Consider the following 18,677-nt stretch of genomic DNA (forward strand, 5'->3'; position numbering starts at 1 on the left):
GTAAAACCGCGAAACCGAACCTAAACCGCTACGAACCGTTCAAAAACCGGCGGTTCGGAACCGAAACCGAAACCGCCGGTTTTCGAACCGAAACCGAAACCGTGAAACGGTCTCACGGTTCGGTTCCAGTTCCATATTTTCCAAAACCGGAACCGGCGGTTCCGAACCGAAACCGGCGGTTCATGAACCGTGGGCAGGTCTACTTGTGCCTGAGAAGTATTGGCGTTGCAACTACACGATAGCAGTGGAATTTGATCCTTGGCCAATTATATAAATCCGCCCCTCCGGAATCAACTGCGCTCTGCAATGCGTACACAAGCTAAGTAATCACATAATGGGAAGCATAATCGATGAAAGTTGTGCTATTTTTTAGTATGATATTACTACATTTCATGCTAGTTTGGTTGGTAGGAAAATGGTTAATTATTGCATTATCATGATCACGGTGTAACAGATGTATATGAATATATCATATTGTTGTGATTATATGATGATTATTTTGTAACAATATCATGTTACACTATGATACTCACCTTGTACTAGCAACCTACTCATTTCGATCAAAATCTTCAAAATTCATATATATTCGGATCTGCCGACCCCTACTTATAAGATTGGATTTTACAAATCCAAATCTAACCTTAAACATTGGATTTTACAGATCCAAATATAGTCCTTTTTTCCAGTTAAATTAGATTTCACAAGTCCAAATATAGTGTTTATTAAAAGTCACGTGCCTGCCTTGAATATGTCGCGTGCGTACAGATCATCAGCTGACCTGCATATCATCCATCTTCTATTGAAAAACCTAAAAAAGAAAACTGGTAAGGCTTAAAAGCAGCAAATTTCAATAAATTTTTATAACCGTAATATGTTAATTTTGCTTTGATCCTTCAGAAATTTACCATTCTGCGTTTCATTTTCCTCCATCTCTCAATCTCGACTTCGATCCGTAACTGTTACCTATCGATCGGAAATCACTATCTCCAAAGCTGTAATGCAAATTTACGCCCAAAATTAGGTTCCTCTGGCTTCAATCTGTTGTTATATGTTGATTTGTTTCTGTCGTTTTGGCTCCAATTCTTTTCAATAATTATAATTTTCTGCTTTTTTGCATAGTTAGATCGGAATCTGGTCGGAAAGCGGTCGGTTCTTCCTGTAACGGACCGGTATTTCGGCCTTCACCGTAAGTTTTTTATACTCCATAATTTTATTGTTTAGTGTTTCTTTTTTGTTACGTTACTTGAGTATGTGTGTGATTTGGCTAAAAAGATTGTTTCTTGGTTCATCCGCCTATGTGGTTTTTCGATTTGTAGGCTTGAATTGGATTGGATTGGGGATAGATTTCACTCTGTGGAGGATCTGTGCATATTCTTTGGTATATCTTTTTGTAAGATTTCTGAGTAGGTGAAGTGATGGCAACTCCCGGAGGACCTAGGCCAGGGAATTTCCCCCCGAATTTTAACCCCAATTCCCTTGCTAATAATATGCAAAACCTACAAATTAATCAGCCTAATCAGCAGCAACCGAACAATGCTGGTGGTAGTGCCCCTAGACCTCCTCCGAATGCTACACCATTCGGTCAACAGGCTCCGCCTTTTGCTGGCAACAGACCAGGCCCACCTCCCCCTGGTGTATTTCCAAGGGCTCCAGGACCACCTAATGTTCCTTCTCAAACATCACTGCCTCCAAATATGGTTTCTTCTAGACCTACTGGTCCACCGCCTGGATCTCAGCCTCCTCCCTTTTCATCAAGACCGCCACCACCTGGGGCAATGCCATCATCCATTGGTAGACCTGTTGCTCCCACACCTCCTGCACCGGGTCCTCGTCCTGGATCATACCCGTCTTCCCCTCTGACATCAGCTCCCTCCACTCCGTCTCATGCAAGTGCTTCTGGTCCAGTTAGTAATGGACCGCCTACATTTGCACCAGGTATGACACAAAGTGGGTCATCATTCCCTCCTGCTATGGGTGGTATGCCGAGGCCTTTAGTTGGACCTCCGCAACCACCAGCTATGTTATCATCTAGGCCTTCTTCTCAGCCGCCGCAAATGCGCCCTACTTTTGGTGCTCCACCTACTGCTGTATCATCTGCCTCTGGGCAACCTGCACCGCCATTTTCAGGCCCGCCACGGAATATGATGCCTCCGATGGGTTCATCCCCATTTTCAGCACCAAATACAGGCATGCATCAATCTATGAATTCTCCTTATGGGATGCAGACATGGCCAGCACAGCCACAGCAGGTTAGTTTTATCATTTTTACCACTCTTCTATGATTCTATCATATTTTGAATACTTTTATGCTCCTGCTTAGATACATTATGTCTGACCTGCAAATCATGGAGATATACACGGTTCTTGCCCACTTGAGTTTAGCTAATGATAATTTTTTGTTTCTGATTTAAGTGCTTTGAATCACTTACATGTGTAAATTTTTTCTACTATAGAAAGGAGGAAATAAACCTGGCAGATTTTAAAGCAGATGCTAACTTTTATGGAATTAAACTATTTGCACTATACATGTGATGTTAAAAAAACAGATTCTATTACTGAAGTGGCTTGAATAGTTTCGAGAGCATAATATTGAGTAACAAAAAAATCAGCTTTGATTGCCTCTTTTATAAACTGTAATATTAAAATCAGCAATTCAGCATCTTAACTGTGGAGCTACGTGATCCATGTCCTGTATATAATGGTGCAATATTTCAATCAAAAGGTAGGATAACTAGAGTTTGAAATTGAAGCATAAAGATTTAGTTTTTGCCTTTCTAGGAACTTTAAAATCATGAAGATTTGTGTTTTTCTTTCTAAGAACTTTGTTGAGTGTGTACTTTGCATCCAAGATTCGTCCAACAAGTTATGAATGAGGGTTATGTAAATTGACAACAAGTCAACAAGCCATGACCATGATTTAAATGACAAGTTGATCATAGTCATATGCATGTATTATTCATATTCTGAATTCTTCAATTCATGATAGTTTACTTTTATAGCTAGAGGAGTTGATAGTCCAAACCTGTTTGAATGCTAAATGAAGGCTTTGAGGGGCCTATGCTGTTTAGATGTTACAAAAATACTTTCTAAGGGCTTGTGGTTTTGGTGTGTTTTCCAGCTTGACAATAGTTAATATAAAACCGGAAGTAGGGATGTTTTCCACTGTGCCTCTAGTATATAAATTCCAAGTATGCTTTTGCATCCAACTATTATCTCATTTGTGCCATTGACATACAACAGTGTATTTGAGAAGTTATCATCGCTATCATTTGATGATTGTTTTCCTAGAATGATATTTTGGGGCAGCGTTTTGCTTCTACCTTTTTAATAGGAAATGATTATTGAAATTCTTGCTGAACTTCTCTTATTTTTATCAATAATTTATTGGCATAAAGTGTATAAGAGTTGTGCATGTGTGTAATTCATCTTTATGATGATTTTAATGTGAAAATATAAAAAAAAATTGAAGAGAAAGGGACTCATAAGAAGTGAGTGAAGGAAGCTAAGAAAACTACCCAGTTTTGCAATTACCACGATGACAGTATGCATAGCTCTCTTTTAATAATCTTTTCTTGCCCCAAAAGAGCCTAAGGAAGAGTACTTGATTATTGACCTCTCCAACTTTAATTTCATTCCCTGTTTCTAGGCAATCCTTGAATTTATATTTTCAACTGATTGTGAAGTGAATCGCATAGAAATGGCTCTTGTTTAATTGAAGTGGTATTTTATATCACAGATCTAGGACTTGGTGCAATATCATTCTTCTTGCTTTTAGAGCATGTAATGTATGGGTGAAAGTACCATGATCTAGTTTTTTTTTTAAGGCTCTTGCTTGCAACCAAGTAATCCATACATTATATCTTGCAGTTTTAGGTTGTTTGAACTTCTAGATGGAATTTACTCCAATATGGTTCTTGTATATACTGCACAGCCACTATGCTGTCTATGTTTGTGTTAATTTTGGGGCCAGCTTTATATTTTTGTTAAGTTTGTTTGAAGAAAGAACTTACTCTTGGTTCAAGCTAATATATATGCCAGGTTAGAATAATGTACTACAGCCGTTTCTTGTTAATAGAGGCGTTTCTTTTCGGCATGGAGATTAAGAGAGAAATGCTTATTGTGTTAAGTGGAGGGATAATAAAGTAGGAGAGAGAGTAAAGTAGGAAAAAGAAAATGTGTTAATTTTTGCCAAAATGGAAACGACTCTATTATGATGGAACGTCCCAAATGGAAAAACGAATCTATAAACGAAGGAGTAATATTTTTTGGGCTTGAAACCTGAATGGTCTTGCCACACACTGTAGAGTTAAGTATTATGACATAGATTATTATACATTTAAACAAGCATTGAGGAGGATGTTGCATGTGAATTTGGACACATCTAGCTTCGACTATGGCCTTTTGGTTTTTGTTAGTGCTGCAGCCTGCAGCTCAATAACACCATTGGACCACTTAATCAGCTACTTCATTTTACACACTAAATATATGCCAATGTCTAGGTGACTCCACCTCCTCCTATTCCTGGGTCTATGCAGCAGCCTCCGCGGATGTTTGGATTGCCACCAGGTGGACAATCACTTCCAAATCAGTCTATGGCTCTGAACCAAACAGGGCAATCTAAAATTGATCCCAACCAGATTCCCCGTCTTTCTCAGAGTGGATCTGTAATTGTTCATGAGACCCGTCAAGGCAATCAGGCGAACCCTCCACCGGTAATGATATTCTTGCTTTGGTTTAGTTTAGTTCTTGTATATTTACCTAAAGTATTTCCTTTCCAAACTGTTAACCTGACGAGAGTTTAGACTTTCTTAGTCCTCTTTTTACTCATTCATTTCTTCTTGTGAAGCCTGCAACAAGTGACTATATAGTTAAAGACACTGGAAATTGCAGTCCACGCTACATGAGGTGTACTATCAATCAGGTTTAAGTATTTAAATGCATCATTAGCTGTTTGGACGACTATCTTTTTCCCATATTGTTTCAAACTACTTTTCTACCTTTTGTGCGTGACTTCCTCCTTAAGTTGGAACAGCTAATGACAATGGGGTCTCCCTTTGTTATATTAGGTTCCTTTAACTGTAGACCTTCTATCTACATCGGGAATGCAGCTGTCTCTATTGGTCCAGCCATTAGCTCTCCCGCATCCATCTGAGGAGCCTATCCACGTAAGTGAAGTATTCTGTGGTAGCAAAATTTGGTCTCTTACTCTCTTTTGTCAACTTGTTATTAAATGAAGAATTTGGTGTTACTCTAATCCTCGAGGAAAATTATACAGTTCTCTTGTAAAAGGAAATTCTAAGAAGCTGATATCTGTTCCAACTATGTTTAAGTTGATCTGCAAAGTTTACATGTTTGACTATGATTTCCATGCTATAACTGTTAATTTTAGATTTGAGGGTTACATGACCTGTGTGAGGATAATTTTATAGGCGCTGAACTACTCTAATTTCTTGTTTTATTGCTGCTAGGTTGTAGATTTTGGGGAAAGTGGTCCTGTTCGATGTTCTCGTTGCAAAGGTTACATTAATCCTTTCGTGAAGTTTATTGATCAAGGAAGACGTTTCATTTGCAACCTGTGTGGTGAGAAGTACTCTTTTCTTATTTTTTTGGTGGTTGGTGACTTGTCAGTTTTTTTAGTAGTTCTATTAGCATAACTTCGTAAGTCAAATACCATGGGGTGGTCATTGTTTGCTTGTTCATAGTCAGAAAAATATGGAAATAACTAATTAACTTGTGAATGATCTAAATATAATTGACCAGATATATTGAGTTTTCTAAAAGCCACAACCCTGACCTATAATTGCTTGAACCTAAATTCTCTATTACATTGGTGGCGGGAGTATTTGCTGTGTACATTGCTTGTCTCAACCTGAACATGGGTCACATGTATGCCTGATAATAATATATTATTGCCAAGTATTTATTGGTTCTGGTGTTCTCTTCCTTTTTTATTGTCTTTTACTTTATCATTGTTTTTGGGTTGTGGTGCAGGATTTACGGATGAAACTCCACGTGACTATCACTGCAACTTAGGTCCAGATGGTCGGCGTAGAGACGCTGATGAAAGGCCCGAACTATGTCGAGGAACAGTTGAATTTATTGCGTCTAAGGAGTATATGGTAATTGCCACGTATTTCCTAGATTTGGATCCAGCAAGTATTGAATTGGATGAGATGAAATTATTGTTTACTGCAAATCATTGTGTAGGATTCTATAGCTAATTAGAACCAATCATTATGCTAGATGTCTTTTAAGTAGCACACTTGTAAATGCCAGAAATGAGTATCCATTTTATGATTTGAACTTTCTAGGGCATGGTTTCCTATTTGAGGAATAAGATATATAACTATGTTATTTGATAGAAGAAACATCAGTAGTTCTTCTGCAAAGGATTGTGATAGTACTTTTTTTGTAAGCCAACTTTTCTTGAGACTGCCAACAACCTGATTATCGTAACAAGTACGTCCATATGTAAAATCGTGGGCAAAGATTTAATTAGTGTTTATCGTACTATGCAGTCACTTTGATTGTGTTATGGATCAACTAAAACTTGTCATGTATGAGTTATGACACATATGGGGACGAGGGGGGGGGGCATCAGTTTCATAATATATTATATTTAATGAGAAATTAATCTGGGTCTATGATAAAATAATCCTCTGTTCTATCTATAATGCTGGCTTTATTAGCTCTTATTTTGTACTATCTGTTACAATAATGAAGCCTGCAGAGTGACATATTTTATGATATTTGTTGAGTTACTTTCGGCCTGTTATTGTTTAGGACAACTGAGCTTCTGTTGCATTTATTTATCCATGACACAGAACTTTGTTATGTTATACTGTGTCTCACATTATGCTTATGTTATTTCAGGTGCGTGATCCAATGCCTGCTGTATTTTTCTTCTTAATTGATGTATCAATGAACGCTACACAAACTGGTGCAACTGCAGCGGCTTGCAGTGCCATCAAACAAGTGATAGCCGATCTTCCAGTAAGTTCATGCCTGTACTTCTCTTGTGATAACATTTTATTTGTGGGCCTTCATCTAGTCAACTATGAATTAAAGCCTCTAATGATTTAATTGCTTAAATGGGAAACTTAGGGGGTGGGTGTATCAACAAAATTAGGAGATATTGAATTTGTAAGAGCTGTGAATGTAAAAGCATGATTGGTTTAACCTCTTTTCTAGTGTTTAGGGGATTTGTTCCAAAAATTAGTTTGGAGAAGGTGGAGAATAATTTTGAACCAAGTTAAGAGAACTACCTGAGGGTTCTTTGCTTATTATCAAAGAGAGTGAGAAATCAACGTGGATTGACTGTGTTTTCCATGCAGAAGGGTCCTCGAACAATGGTGGGTATTGCTACGTTTGATTCCACCATCCACTTTTACAACCTAAAACGAGCTTCGCAGCAGGTTGGTGGAATATTTTTATCTTTCTGGTGAATGAATATAAAATTTTATCTGTGTCTTGAATGTTATTTACTCTCTTACTTGGCAATTTGGAAGTAAAATTATTATGTTCTGTGTTATTCAAATTTGTGTTTGTCTTCAACTTGAACGTTTCAGGAGCCACATGTGGTAGATCGCATTGGCTTTAGTCAGTGCAGTGGATGCTTAGCAATAATTACTACCTTTTTTTGTTTCAGCCATTGATGCTAATTGTTCCTGATGTTCAAGATGTCTATACTCCACTGGAAAGTGATGTTATTGTTCAATTTTCTGAGGTTAGTATCATTACTTTTCTAGATATATGTTCCTTGCATCATGTACACCCCCCCTCCCACGCCACCTTAAACCAACAAAAATGTTAAAGCATAAAGAAACCTTATTTATGATCTGAAGAGAAATTACTGTTTTTTTTTATTTCACAAAATTTGAATTTTTTCGGTGAATGCAGTGCTCTGAGCATTTAGAAATGCTGCTTGACACCATTCCTACAATGTTTGAGAGTAATAGAATTGCTGATTCAGCTCTTGGTGCTGCTGTGAAGGTATGGACACATGAAGTTTTTCTAAGTTTGTGTTTTTCAACATATGTTGTTTGCTTTCATTTAGTTGTTGGCTAGAATGAACAGGCAGATTGAAGTGATAATTACATTATGTTTAATAATTATCATCTTGTATATGAAAACTCTGAATTGTACACATACTCATGATACTTGAATCTTATTGTCACATTTCTTACTTTAGGCTGCTTTCTTGGCAATGAAAAGCACTGGTGGCAAACTCTTAGTTTTCCAGTCAGGTAAGCTGACAAATATGACTACTAGTTTTTTGAGCATGTAAACTCACTGCCGGTCATGCTAGTGAACTAAAATTTATGGTATTGCAGTTTTGCCGTCCGCTGGTATCGGATCCCTTTCTGCTCGAGAGGCAGAAGGCAGAAGCAACATGTCAGCAGGAGAAAAGGTCTTAATGCTGCATATATTTGCATTGTCAGGACTGATATTATCTGATAAGACTCTAAAAACTATGGCAATAGAATTCGCCGAGTACCAGGTGACATTAAAGTTTTTAATTTTGAGAACCCATGATACTTACGGTATCATCTTTTTGTTTAGAATCCTAGCCAGCTTATTCCCTCTCATTTTCATTACTGTCAGGTCTGTGTTGACTTGTTTATTACATCGCAAATGTATGTGGATATTGCATCTCTCTCTGTTATTCCAACGACAACTGGAGGCCAGGTAATTGAATAATGTTGTAGTAATCATAGGATTACTATGAGTGACCACTATATATTTGGCTATTGTATATTTGTATCACCTTTGAGTATTGAATTATCAGTCTCTTCGATGTTGATATGCATTATTCTTTAGGATGTTTGTCGTGTAATTTTAAAATCTGAATCCGTCATTTCCTTCTTTAGGTATACTACTATTATCCTTTCTCTGCCCGCTCCGATCCTGCTAAGCTGTACAATGATCTTCGGTGGAACGTCACAAGGCCCCAAGGGTTTGAGGCAGTGATGCGTGTTAGATGTAGCCAGGTGAGGTTCTAGAAGTGCTGTTTTTGAGCTTTCTACTTTTGCAACAATATTTCTCTGCAAACATCTCTTGAATCGAAGGCTAGATTATATTTTACTTGTTTCCTGGATAGGGTATTCAAGTTCAAGAATATTCTGGAAATTTCTGTAAGCGCATACCAACTGATGTTGATCTACCTGCGGTATCTCTCTCTATCTCTCTCTCATACACACACACAAAAGATAAATATGTATGCAAAAATATTCTAAAGTATTGACGTCAATTTCACTATAGTTTATTTTTAGCTTGTTCTGAAGTTCACCACAGTTTCTTGTCCTTTCAAGTCTATATCTGTCTTCCAGCTTTTTCTGTGCAAGTTTCATAGTGGTTATTTCTGTTTGTGCATATGCTGTCACTTTATGTAATAGTGTAAATGCTGATAAGTGGCTCCATGGTTTATACCATGATGTTCTATAAACTTGCTCTTTCCTTTAAATCCATGAACATACCATGGATTGCTGCTATATATGGTGTTGCACTATTCTTTTCTTCTTATTTGTGATATTGTTTGAGAATCTTTATTATGAGACCAAGATTTCTATTGCTGCTGTACATTTGGTTTCTTCATCAGATTTGTTTCAAGTTATTTATCTTCATTTTTCCAGATTGATTGTGACAAAACAATAATGGTCTCCCTGAAGCATGATGATAAACTACAGGAAGGTTCTGAGTGTGCTTTTCAGGTATAGCTGCTGGAATGGCCTACGAATTATAATTTTTTTCCTGGAATAGTTTCTGTAGCTCTGTTCATTTCTCTTTCTCTTTATTATTCTTATTCATCCAATCACTTTGTATGATTATGTTGTCTAGTGTGCTCTTCTTTACACCACTGTATATGGACAAAGAAGAATCAGAGTTTCCACACTGTCCCTGCCTTGCACCAACATGCTCAGTAATCTATTCCGCTCTGCTGATCTAGACACCCAATTTGCATGTATCACAAAACAAGGTAAGTTGGTATATTATAGTTTTTCTGAGATGCTTTATTAAGATTGTTTGATTTTATCTATTTTTATAGTATTACTTGGAGACAGCTGCAATACTATTGAGTCATTCACTATACCCTATGCTATATCTTCTTTTTCCTTTCCTTCTGCAGTTATTCAAAATTGCTCTCTTCATGTAGATATACAGCATAAAAATTTCCTGATTCTTTTGCTTCGTCTTATCTTATGTGACAGCTGCTATTGAGATTCCTTCAGCTCCTCTTGCACAAGTCAGGGATCAAGCTACCAATGTTTGCATCAACATTTTATACTCGTACCGGAAGTTCTGTGCTACGGTGTCATCAGCCGGACAACTTATTCTGCCCGAGGCACTTAAAATGTTGCCTCTCTATACACTTGGTACATTCTAAGTTTCTTTTTAACTATATGTTATGTAGTTTCTCTTGCTATGCTCAAAGTAAATTCATGAACACCTCATGTGATTCAGACTCCCCAAACTCATGGTTACTCAATTTTTTTTTTTTTTTTTTTGCATTTAATGGTTGTGAAACTATGTGGAAATGTGTTTTAATGAATACATTATCTGTATTCATCTATGTGAACTATGCAAGTATATACACAAAGGTAAAACTATTCTAGGAAAGTAAATCAAAGTAATAAAGCCAAAACAAACTACCATAAGTATGTAATATATATGTAATGCAGAATCTAACAATGGCAATTATGCGTTCGTCGAATCCCCTAATAAAGAATTAATCTTCTCTTGGATGCAGTTACTCATTTAATTGCATATGGAGTTTTGGATGCTGTGTAGTTTTACACACAATTGCATTGGATAGTTAGTTGTGTCAAATTGTCAATAAAACTAGAAATGAGAGGATACCCTCAGAACGAATGCCATATTTGATAAATGAAGACCTCTCTTAGGATCGCTGCAAAAAATTTGTTAATACAGGGAAAATGGCATAACTTAACTTCTTCTGGCGTGTGATTGAATTTACACAACATGTGTCCAATGAGTGCTGCCTTTAAACTCTTTTTCTGAATTATGCACAGCATGTGTATCTTATTTGAGTGGTCAAAGTCTTCTTTTCGATAGTTTCATATTTTGTTTAAACGATCTGTCATGCCTTTTTCAGCTTTACTCAAATCCACTGGATTACGGCCTGATGGAAGAATTGATGATAGGTCTGTCTGGATTAATTATGTCTCACCATTACCTACTCCTTTGGTGATCCCATTGGTGTACCCTAGAATGATAGCACTTCATGACCTTAATGAGAAGGTACAAAGATTTTGTGACATATTTATCTTTATTGGTTTTGTTTGATGTATTTCCTCTCTCATTTTTCATGCTGATTTCTCAGGAGTTAGATGATTCCATTATTCCTGTTCCGATTCCACTTTCCAGTGAGCACATTGCTACCGAAGGAATATATCTTCTTGAGAATGGAGTGGATTGTTTGATATATTTGGGTGACAATGTTCAACCAAATATTTTGCAACAGATGTTTGGCATTTCTTCACTTGAAGATATTCCTAATCAGGTACTGCCATATAAATCTGGGTGCACGGTGTCTCTAGTTTTGAAAGTTCTGTATTTTGAAAATGTGATGAAAGTCATATGCTACATTCATTTTCACACATTCATTTGTTTGAATAGCTTTTACTCGTAGATCTTTCAATTTTTAGGGTTCACTATAGCTGTTTCCCTTTTCTCATACTTGTCGCTGTTAATCACTGAGCTCATCATCTCTTCTTGCAACTGTGAATAAGGAAAAAATAGGTTCAATGTAGTACAGTAACTAGTTATGCTTAAATCTTCTAAGTATTTGGCTAGAAGGGAGAGTACTTATGGCCTTTTCTTTCCATCAGTTCATTTTGCAGCAATATGACAATCCCTTGTCAAAGAAGCTGAATGACATTGTAAATGAGATAAGGCGCCAACGATGTTCTTACCTACGGTAAAAACCAAGTTTTTGTTTTTGGTCTACCAGTTCATATAATATTTTGTTCTGTAATATTTTATTACTTTTTGCATACTTCTCAACTTTTCTCTTCTCTTTCTTGTTCTGCAGCTTGAGACTGTGCAAAAAGGGGGATCCATCAGGTTAGTTTCTCGCAGATTCACATTCACCACAGCTTCACTCTCTTTCACAACCTTTGCTCCAAACCATCTGAGTTCCTTCCAAAGACCCTGAAATTCCATGGGAAAGAAGGAATTTACCATTATGGGGAAAATTAGTGGAGTTAAGAAAATATAATTTAGATTAATAACAAAAGTATCGAATGTTCTACTAGAAGAGAGGATCTTGGGATCTATTTCTTTCCCTAGTAATGGTATAGAGGTGTTGGTGCTAAATAACGATAGTAGTTAAACGTACTGTTTTTGTTGTTACTAGCAGGACTTCACATGTTGCTGTTTAGTTTTACATCTTCTCTCCCTTTTTAATGATCCATTTCTCTTTGCAGGGATGACGTTCTTCTCGTACCTGATTGAAGACAAGACGGCTAATGGGTTGTCATACGTCGAGTATCTAATACACATTCATCGACAGATTCAGAGTAAAATGGCTTGATCAGCTACTGGCAAAAGTTTTGACACCTAAGAGAAGAACACATGAGATGCATCTTGATGTTTGCTGCGACACTGGGAGATCTCGACAAATACATCTTTCCTTTTTGAGTGAGGTTTGGAGGTTATAATTTTGTTTAGACAATCATTACATTTGATGGGTTTCTTGATAGAGTTAAAAGATATAGAAATAAACTAAAAAGGAGTTGGTTTCAGGTTTTTGGATATATTCCTATCTATAATCTTTTGCTGCACTGTCTTTTGAGATGTAAAACACAATGTTGTATAATTATTTAGATTTAGTGGTCTTTGTTGATCCAACTTGTTGTAAGGTACACAATTGATGAAATTAGGACACTTCTTAACTCATCAAAATATTCATGGAGTTGTGTGATTTTTGTATTTAGTCTTTTTGTATTTAGAAATAAACCATGAAAGATGATATACATAAATTGGATACAATGTGCTGACTTTAAGCTATGCAAGATTTGTCGAGGATTGTTTGGTGCAAAATGATTCAATTTTTTTAGAAATCCAATCTAAATAGACATTTTGTCGTGCTTGAAAAAACTATCTTAGATTTTAGTCATGTGAGATGTGACCCCCTTAAGTAACAAACATCATGTTGTTAAACTTAAAAACAAATAAGCTTATTCACCCCTAACTAAGAAAAAGTATTTTTGTGATTGTGTAAGCATAACTAGTGGGAAAAGGTATTTTATTTCTTATGATAAATCATTGGCTTTTATATCGTTATGTGAAGAACAGATTAGACATATGAAAAAATATGAATAAGACGAATTTATGAGGAGGTTTAGTATGATCTAGATCTACATTATGATAGTACAAAATTTGTTCATAACATATAAAAGCATGAAGAAATGATGATAACGTTATTGAATAAGATATTTATGAAATTAAATTTGAGTGCCACATAAATGTGGGTTGAAAGTTGAAACGGGTGGGCCGAGTGAGAAGCGAAATGGGCCAAAGCCCAAAAGATGCACATGGCGGTGTTTGTACCTTCTGCGTAGTTTCTTATTTGGATTTCCACCATTTTTCCTTGCGCTGGTTTGGGCGGCACGCATCTAACCCTATATATATCCTTCTTCTGCAAATTTCAATTCCGATCCATTCTTCCTAAAATCTTTCCATTCATCGGTTTCACCACTTACCAAGACCATCCTCGCATCGGAGAATAACATTTCCATCGGATTGGATTGGGGTTGCCATTTCTCTGTTGTCTCTTCAGGTCAGTTGCAATTTCCCTTTTCTGGATGTTTTTCTGCGTTTCTTGATTCGGCTTTTGCTTGATGAATTGGTGCTTTTAATCACAAAATTCATTTCCATGGTTTGCGATTCTTATTGATTATTTCTTGTTGGGGTATTCGTTTTTTTGCGTATGATTATTTTCTGATTTATTCTATGCGATTTCGCCTTGTAGTTATCCGAGCTTGGGTGGATAGTAGTCTGGCATCTCTTGATCAGAACATGAGCTCGGAGCCAAATAGCCGGAGGGAGAACAATAATTATCGGCCTAGAAACAACAATTCTTCTCGGAACAACCGTCGTGAGTGGGTCCCTCGGGGCAGTGCGCCTGTTGTTGCCGCCGTGGAAGTTCCCCCAGCTACTGCTGATAGTGCTGGCCAGAATGAGAGTGGAAATGGTGGGGCGTTGGTTGGTAGGCCCGTCCATCCTGTTGTTCCGAACCGGAATAGGGTCCATGGTGCATCAAGAGGAAACCCTGGTCAACGGCATGTTGTTCAGAGGGAGAAAGAGAAGGTGGAGAGGAAGCATTTCAGAGACGACAATGGTAGGATAATGAAGGGGGTTAACATACCCCAACTTGTGCAGGAAATCCAGGATAAGCTTTCCAAGGGATCTGTTGAGTGCATGATCTGTTATGACATGGTTCGCAGGTCTGCACCCGTATGGTCGTGCTCTAGCTGCTATTCAATTTTTCACCTGAATTGCATAAAGAAATGGGCTAGAGCTCCTACTTCTGTTGATTTGTTGGCTGAGAAAAATCAGGGTACTAATTGGCGTTGCCCTGGATGCCAATCAGTGCAGCTTATGTCAGCTAAGGAGATTCGATACATCTGCTTTTGTGGCAAGAGACCAGATCCACCTTCAGATTTATATTTGACTCCACATTCTTGTGGAGAGCCTTGCAGTAAACCACTGGAAAGGGAGCTTCCTGGTAGTGGCATGAGTGATGAGGATATATGTCCTCATGTTTGTGTTCTGCAGTGCCATCCTGGGCCTTGCCCTCCTTGTAAGGCCTTTGCTCCTCCCCGTAGGTGCCCTTGTGGGAAGCAAGTTATTACCACGAGATGCTCTGATCGGAAGTCTGTTCTCACTTGTGGGAAGATATGTGAAAAGCTTCTTGACTGTGGTCGGCATCGCTGCGCAAGCGTCTGTCATGTGGGGCCATGTGATCCTTGCCAGGTCCTTGTTAATGCTTCTTGTTTCTGTAGGAAAAAGGTTGAGGTTCTTCTTTGTGGAGATATGGCTGTCAAGGGAGAAATCAATGACCAAGATGGTTTATTCTCATGCAACTTATCTTGTGAGAATAAATTGAATTGTGGAAACCATGTTTGCCAAGAAGTTTGTCATCCAGGTCCATGTGGGGAATGTGAGCTGCTGCCAGGAAAGATTAAGGCATGCTGCTGTGGTAAGACTAGCTTAAATGAGGAAAGACAGAGTTGTTTGGATCCAATTCCAACTTGTACGCAGAATTGTGGCAAGACCCTGGCTTGCAAGCTGCATAACTGTCAGAGTGTGTGCCATTCAGGGCCGTGTCCTCCCTGTAACGTTCTTGTTACCCAAAAGTGTCGGTGTGGGTCGACCTCTCGAGCTGTAGAGTGCTACAGAACTGCTCCGAGTGTTGAAAAATTCACTTGTGATAGACCTTGTGGCCAGAAGAAAAGCTGTGGCAGGCATCGGTGCAGTGAGCGTTGCTGTCCTCTCTCTAGTTCCTTGAATTCTTCCATGGTTGATGGAAACCCACATTTGTGCACGATGCCATGTGAGAAGAAGCTACGGTGTGGTCAGCATTCTTGCACATCACTGTGTCACAGTGGTCATTGTCCTCCTTGCCTGGAGACAATTTTCACCGACTTGTCTTGTGCTTGTGGTCAAACTTCTATTCCTCCCCCATTGCCTTGTGGTACACCTCCACCTTCATGTCAGTACCCTTGCTCAGTTCCTCAGCCTTGTGGTCATCCATCTTCACACAGCTGCCATTTTGGAGACTGTCCACCTTGCACAGTTCCTATCCCCAAGGAATGTGTGGGTGGACATGTTGTTCTTCGCAGTATCCCTTGTGGATCAAAAGATATTAGATGCAATAAACTATGTGGAAAGACGAGGCAGTGTGGTTTACATGCATGCTCCAGAACTTGTCATCCAGCCCCATGTGATTCTTCTGCTGCATCAAGTACGAGCTTGAGAACATCTTGTAGGCAGACATGTGGTGCTCCGAGGAGAGATTGTAGGCATACTTGCACAGCTATGTGTCACCCTGCCACTCCATGTCCTGATGTAAGATGCGAATTTCCTGTCACAATCTCTTGCTCCTGTGGCCGAGTAAATGCAACAGTTCCTTGTGATGCTGGTGGCAGCAGTGGAGGATATAGTGCTGACACAGTTCTTGAAGCTTCTATAATACAAAAGTTGCCGGCGGCTCTACAACCTGTTGAGGAAAATGTCGAGAAAATTCCCCTTGGTTCGAGGAAGCTAATGTGTGATGATGAATGCGCAAAAGTGGAGCGCAAAAAGGTTCTTGCTGATGCTTTTGGTGTTACTGCCCCGACCTTGGATGCACTTCACTTTGGTGATACTGCTTCTGTTTCTGAAGTGCTTTCTGACCTCTTGAGGCGTGATCCTAAGTGGGTCTTGTCCGTCGAAGAGAGATGCAGGTACCTGGTCCTTGGTAGGGGCAGGGGTGGGTTAAATGCTATTAAAGTCCATGTGTTCTCTGTGATGACCAAGGAAAAAAGAGATGCAGTGAGGCTGGTAGCTGAAAGGTGGAAACTCTCTGTCAATGCAGCTGGATGGGAGCCAAAGAGATTTGTCATTGTTCATGTCACACCGAAGTCAAAAGCCCCAGCTCGCATGCTTGGTGTTAAGTCATGCAATCCTGGTAACATGTTGCAACCCCCGATATTTGATCCCCTGGTGGACATGGATCCCCGCCTTGTTGTGGCTTTATTTGATTTACCTAGGGAAGCTGATGTCAGTGCACTGGTGTTGAGGTTTGGTGGGGAATGTGAATTGGTTTGGTTGAATGATAAGAATGCATTAGCTGTCTTCAGTGATCCAGGGAGAGCAGCAACTGCTATGAGGAGATTGGATCAGGGGTCTGTGTATTACGGTGCTGTTGCAGTTCCTCAGAATGGGGGGGCCTCAGCAACGACTTCAGGCACTGGTGCATGGGGATCTTCTGCAGCTTCCAAAGATGCTGCATCTGGAGCGATCCTGAAAGAGAACCCTTGGAAGAAGGTTGTCCTGCAGGACTCTGAGCACAAGGAAAGCTCGTGGGGAGGAGCTGAGGAGTGGTCTGCTAATGCAGCTGATCCCAAATTGCATCACTGGAAAGATAAGGAAGCTCCAACTGCTTCTTCAAGCAACCGCTGGAGTGTCCTGCAATCGGGAAGCAGTTCAAAATCATCCGATGCTTCTACAAAAACGGAGAATCGTCAGAAACAGCCAGAAACTCCTCCGAACTTGTCGTCTTCTAAGGGAGAGGAATCTAGCTTGAATGCAGCAGCATTGCAGCCAGAAGGCATGAGCAACAGTGGGTCTGGTGATGTGGTGGACGATTGGGAGAATGCCTATGATTGAGCGAGCAAGCATGGCGTGTGAACATATTGGCATCACGAGTAATGCATTTAGAGTGCTTATATGGGAGATTGAAGTATATCTTTTGGTAGCAGGTTCAGCATTTTGAATTCTCCCCTCAAATTCCTCCTTATTGTTGGCTGTCTTGTTTATTAGTTACCATTACCCAATCGTCTAGGCTAAATTGCATCCCCTGCCTCTATAGACATTTTAGCAGGCAATTTTAGTGCTGGCTTGTGATTTTCTTGAAAAAAATATGATAATGAAAAGGTTCATTTCTTTTGAACAATCTCTGCCTGTGGATTCATTCACTTTTTTCTTGACATAGTTGGTACAAGTTGGATGATATTATATGGTGGAGTATTCGCTTTTTTATGTTATTTCTGCTATTTAACTATGCTAAGATTCTTGTTTAACTATAGCTGATAATTGTGATTCCTTCAAGATTAATATTTTGTCATTGCTCTTATTAATCTTAATAGGACTGGATTTTTTATTTCAATCGCGTATGGTAAAAAAAATTATTTAAGCTGTCCTCAATCATATAGAATATGTGATGCGATTTGCTATTTCTGTCATATTTTGATGAAAATGAAGATGTCTAGGTTTACGCAAACACGAGACAGTAGATGAATAAATTGTTGAAGCAACTCCACACAAATCGGCCTGTGGGCTGTGGGTCACCCATTCACATGGCAATAAAAATTGATTTATTTGTCTGTCACATTCCAAATATGAGCACTGTATATGATAGACTAAAATGTTAATATTGGTCCTCAAACATATGGTTATTTTATGTTTTTGGTCCTAAATATTATCTTTTGGATTTTTTGGTCCTGAACATATGAAAATTTGATCATTTTGGTCCTCGGTCAATATTTCCGTTAAAAACTAACGGTCAACGGGTTTAATCCCAATTTTAACTAAATTAAACTTTTAGTTCTGATTTTTTACTCCCTATTTATTTTAATAAATATTCATTTAAAATAAAAAATAAATAATAAAAAAAAAATAGAATTGCTCTTCTTCTCCACTGCGACTCCTCCTTCTCCCCCCAAAAACCCTTCCTCACCCTCGACACCTTTCAAATCTCCCTCATCTTTGACTCCACAATCCATCTAGAGCACGACCCAAGCGTCTACAAAACCCTCTGATCCTTCAAATACAAATTCAGATTATTGGGGCTTTTTTGAACATCCTGCATCATTAATTTCGAAGAACACTAAACCTAGTATTTTCTGCGATATTAATTTCGCATTTAGCGACACAGATTCCCCACATAGAGA

General features: G+C 38.6%; 2 protein-coding genes across 3 annotated transcripts; both read left to right on the top strand.

Moving 5' to 3' along the window:
- Window positions 1-830: 830 nt before the first annotated feature.
- Window positions 831-12,955, top strand: LOC125188189 (protein transport protein Sec24-like At4g32640). 2 transcript variants are annotated; one of them, XM_048084949.1, is made up of 25 exons: window positions 831-1,021; window positions 1,124-1,186; window positions 1,317-2,249; window positions 4,500-4,712; window positions 4,847-4,921; window positions 5,067-5,165; window positions 5,469-5,580; window positions 5,992-6,119; window positions 6,874-6,993; window positions 7,338-7,415; window positions 7,649-7,726; window positions 7,900-7,992; window positions 8,192-8,246; window positions 8,334-8,500; window positions 8,605-8,688; window positions 8,871-8,990; window positions 9,101-9,169; window positions 9,633-9,710; window positions 9,838-9,976; window positions 10,209-10,373; window positions 11,114-11,259; window positions 11,342-11,521; window positions 11,850-11,938; window positions 12,053-12,084; window positions 12,447-12,955. In XM_048084949.1, the coding sequence occupies exons 3-25, from the start codon at window positions 1,416-1,418 to the stop codon at window positions 12,551-12,553; spliced, it is 3,261 nt and encodes a 1,086-aa protein (XP_047940906.1). In that variant the 5' UTR covers window positions 831-1,021; window positions 1,124-1,186; window positions 1,317-1,415; the 3' UTR covers window positions 12,554-12,955. The 2 variants fall into 2 exon arrangements, with proteins under 2 accessions (XP_047940906.1, XP_047940905.1); XM_048084948.1 differs by having other exon boundaries at window positions 832-1,021; window positions 7,335-7,415.
- A 672-nt stretch (window positions 12,956-13,627) lies between these two features.
- Window positions 13,628-17,680, top strand: LOC125187921 (NF-X1-type zinc finger protein NFXL1). The gene is made up of 2 exons (XM_048084582.1): window positions 13,628-13,801; window positions 13,994-17,680. The coding sequence occupies exon 2, from the start codon at window positions 14,041-14,043 to the stop codon at window positions 17,392-17,394; it is 3,354 nt and encodes a 1,117-aa protein (XP_047940539.1). The 5' UTR covers window positions 13,628-13,801; window positions 13,994-14,040; the 3' UTR covers window positions 17,395-17,680.
- Window positions 17,681-18,677: the final 997 nt, after the last annotated feature.

This window comes from Salvia hispanica, chromosome 5 (genome assembly GCF_023119035.1).
Source record: "Salvia hispanica cultivar TCC Black 2014 chromosome 5, UniMelb_Shisp_WGS_1.0, whole genome shotgun sequence".
NCBI lineage: Eukaryota > Viridiplantae > Streptophyta > Magnoliopsida > Lamiales > Lamiaceae > Salvia > Salvia hispanica.

Excerpts from the sequence above, each read along its gene's own strand:
- LOC125188189 (XM_048084948.1), top strand. The coding sequence starts at position 1,416 with ATGGCAACTCCCGGAGGACCTAGGCCAGGGAATTTCCCCCCGAATTTT. Across the intron at positions 5,166-5,468 it reads CATCTGAGGAGCCTATCCAC|GTTGTAGATTTTGGGGAAAG; the intron begins GTAAGTGAAGTA and ends TATTGCTGCTAG. Across the intron at positions 7,727-7,899 it reads TTATTGTTCAATTTTCTGAG|TGCTCTGAGCATTTAGAAAT; the intron begins GTTAGTATCATT and ends CGGTGAATGCAG.
- LOC125187921 (XM_048084582.1), top strand. The coding sequence starts at position 14,041 with ATGAGCTCGGAGCCAAATAGCCGGAGGGAGAACAATAATTATCGGCCT.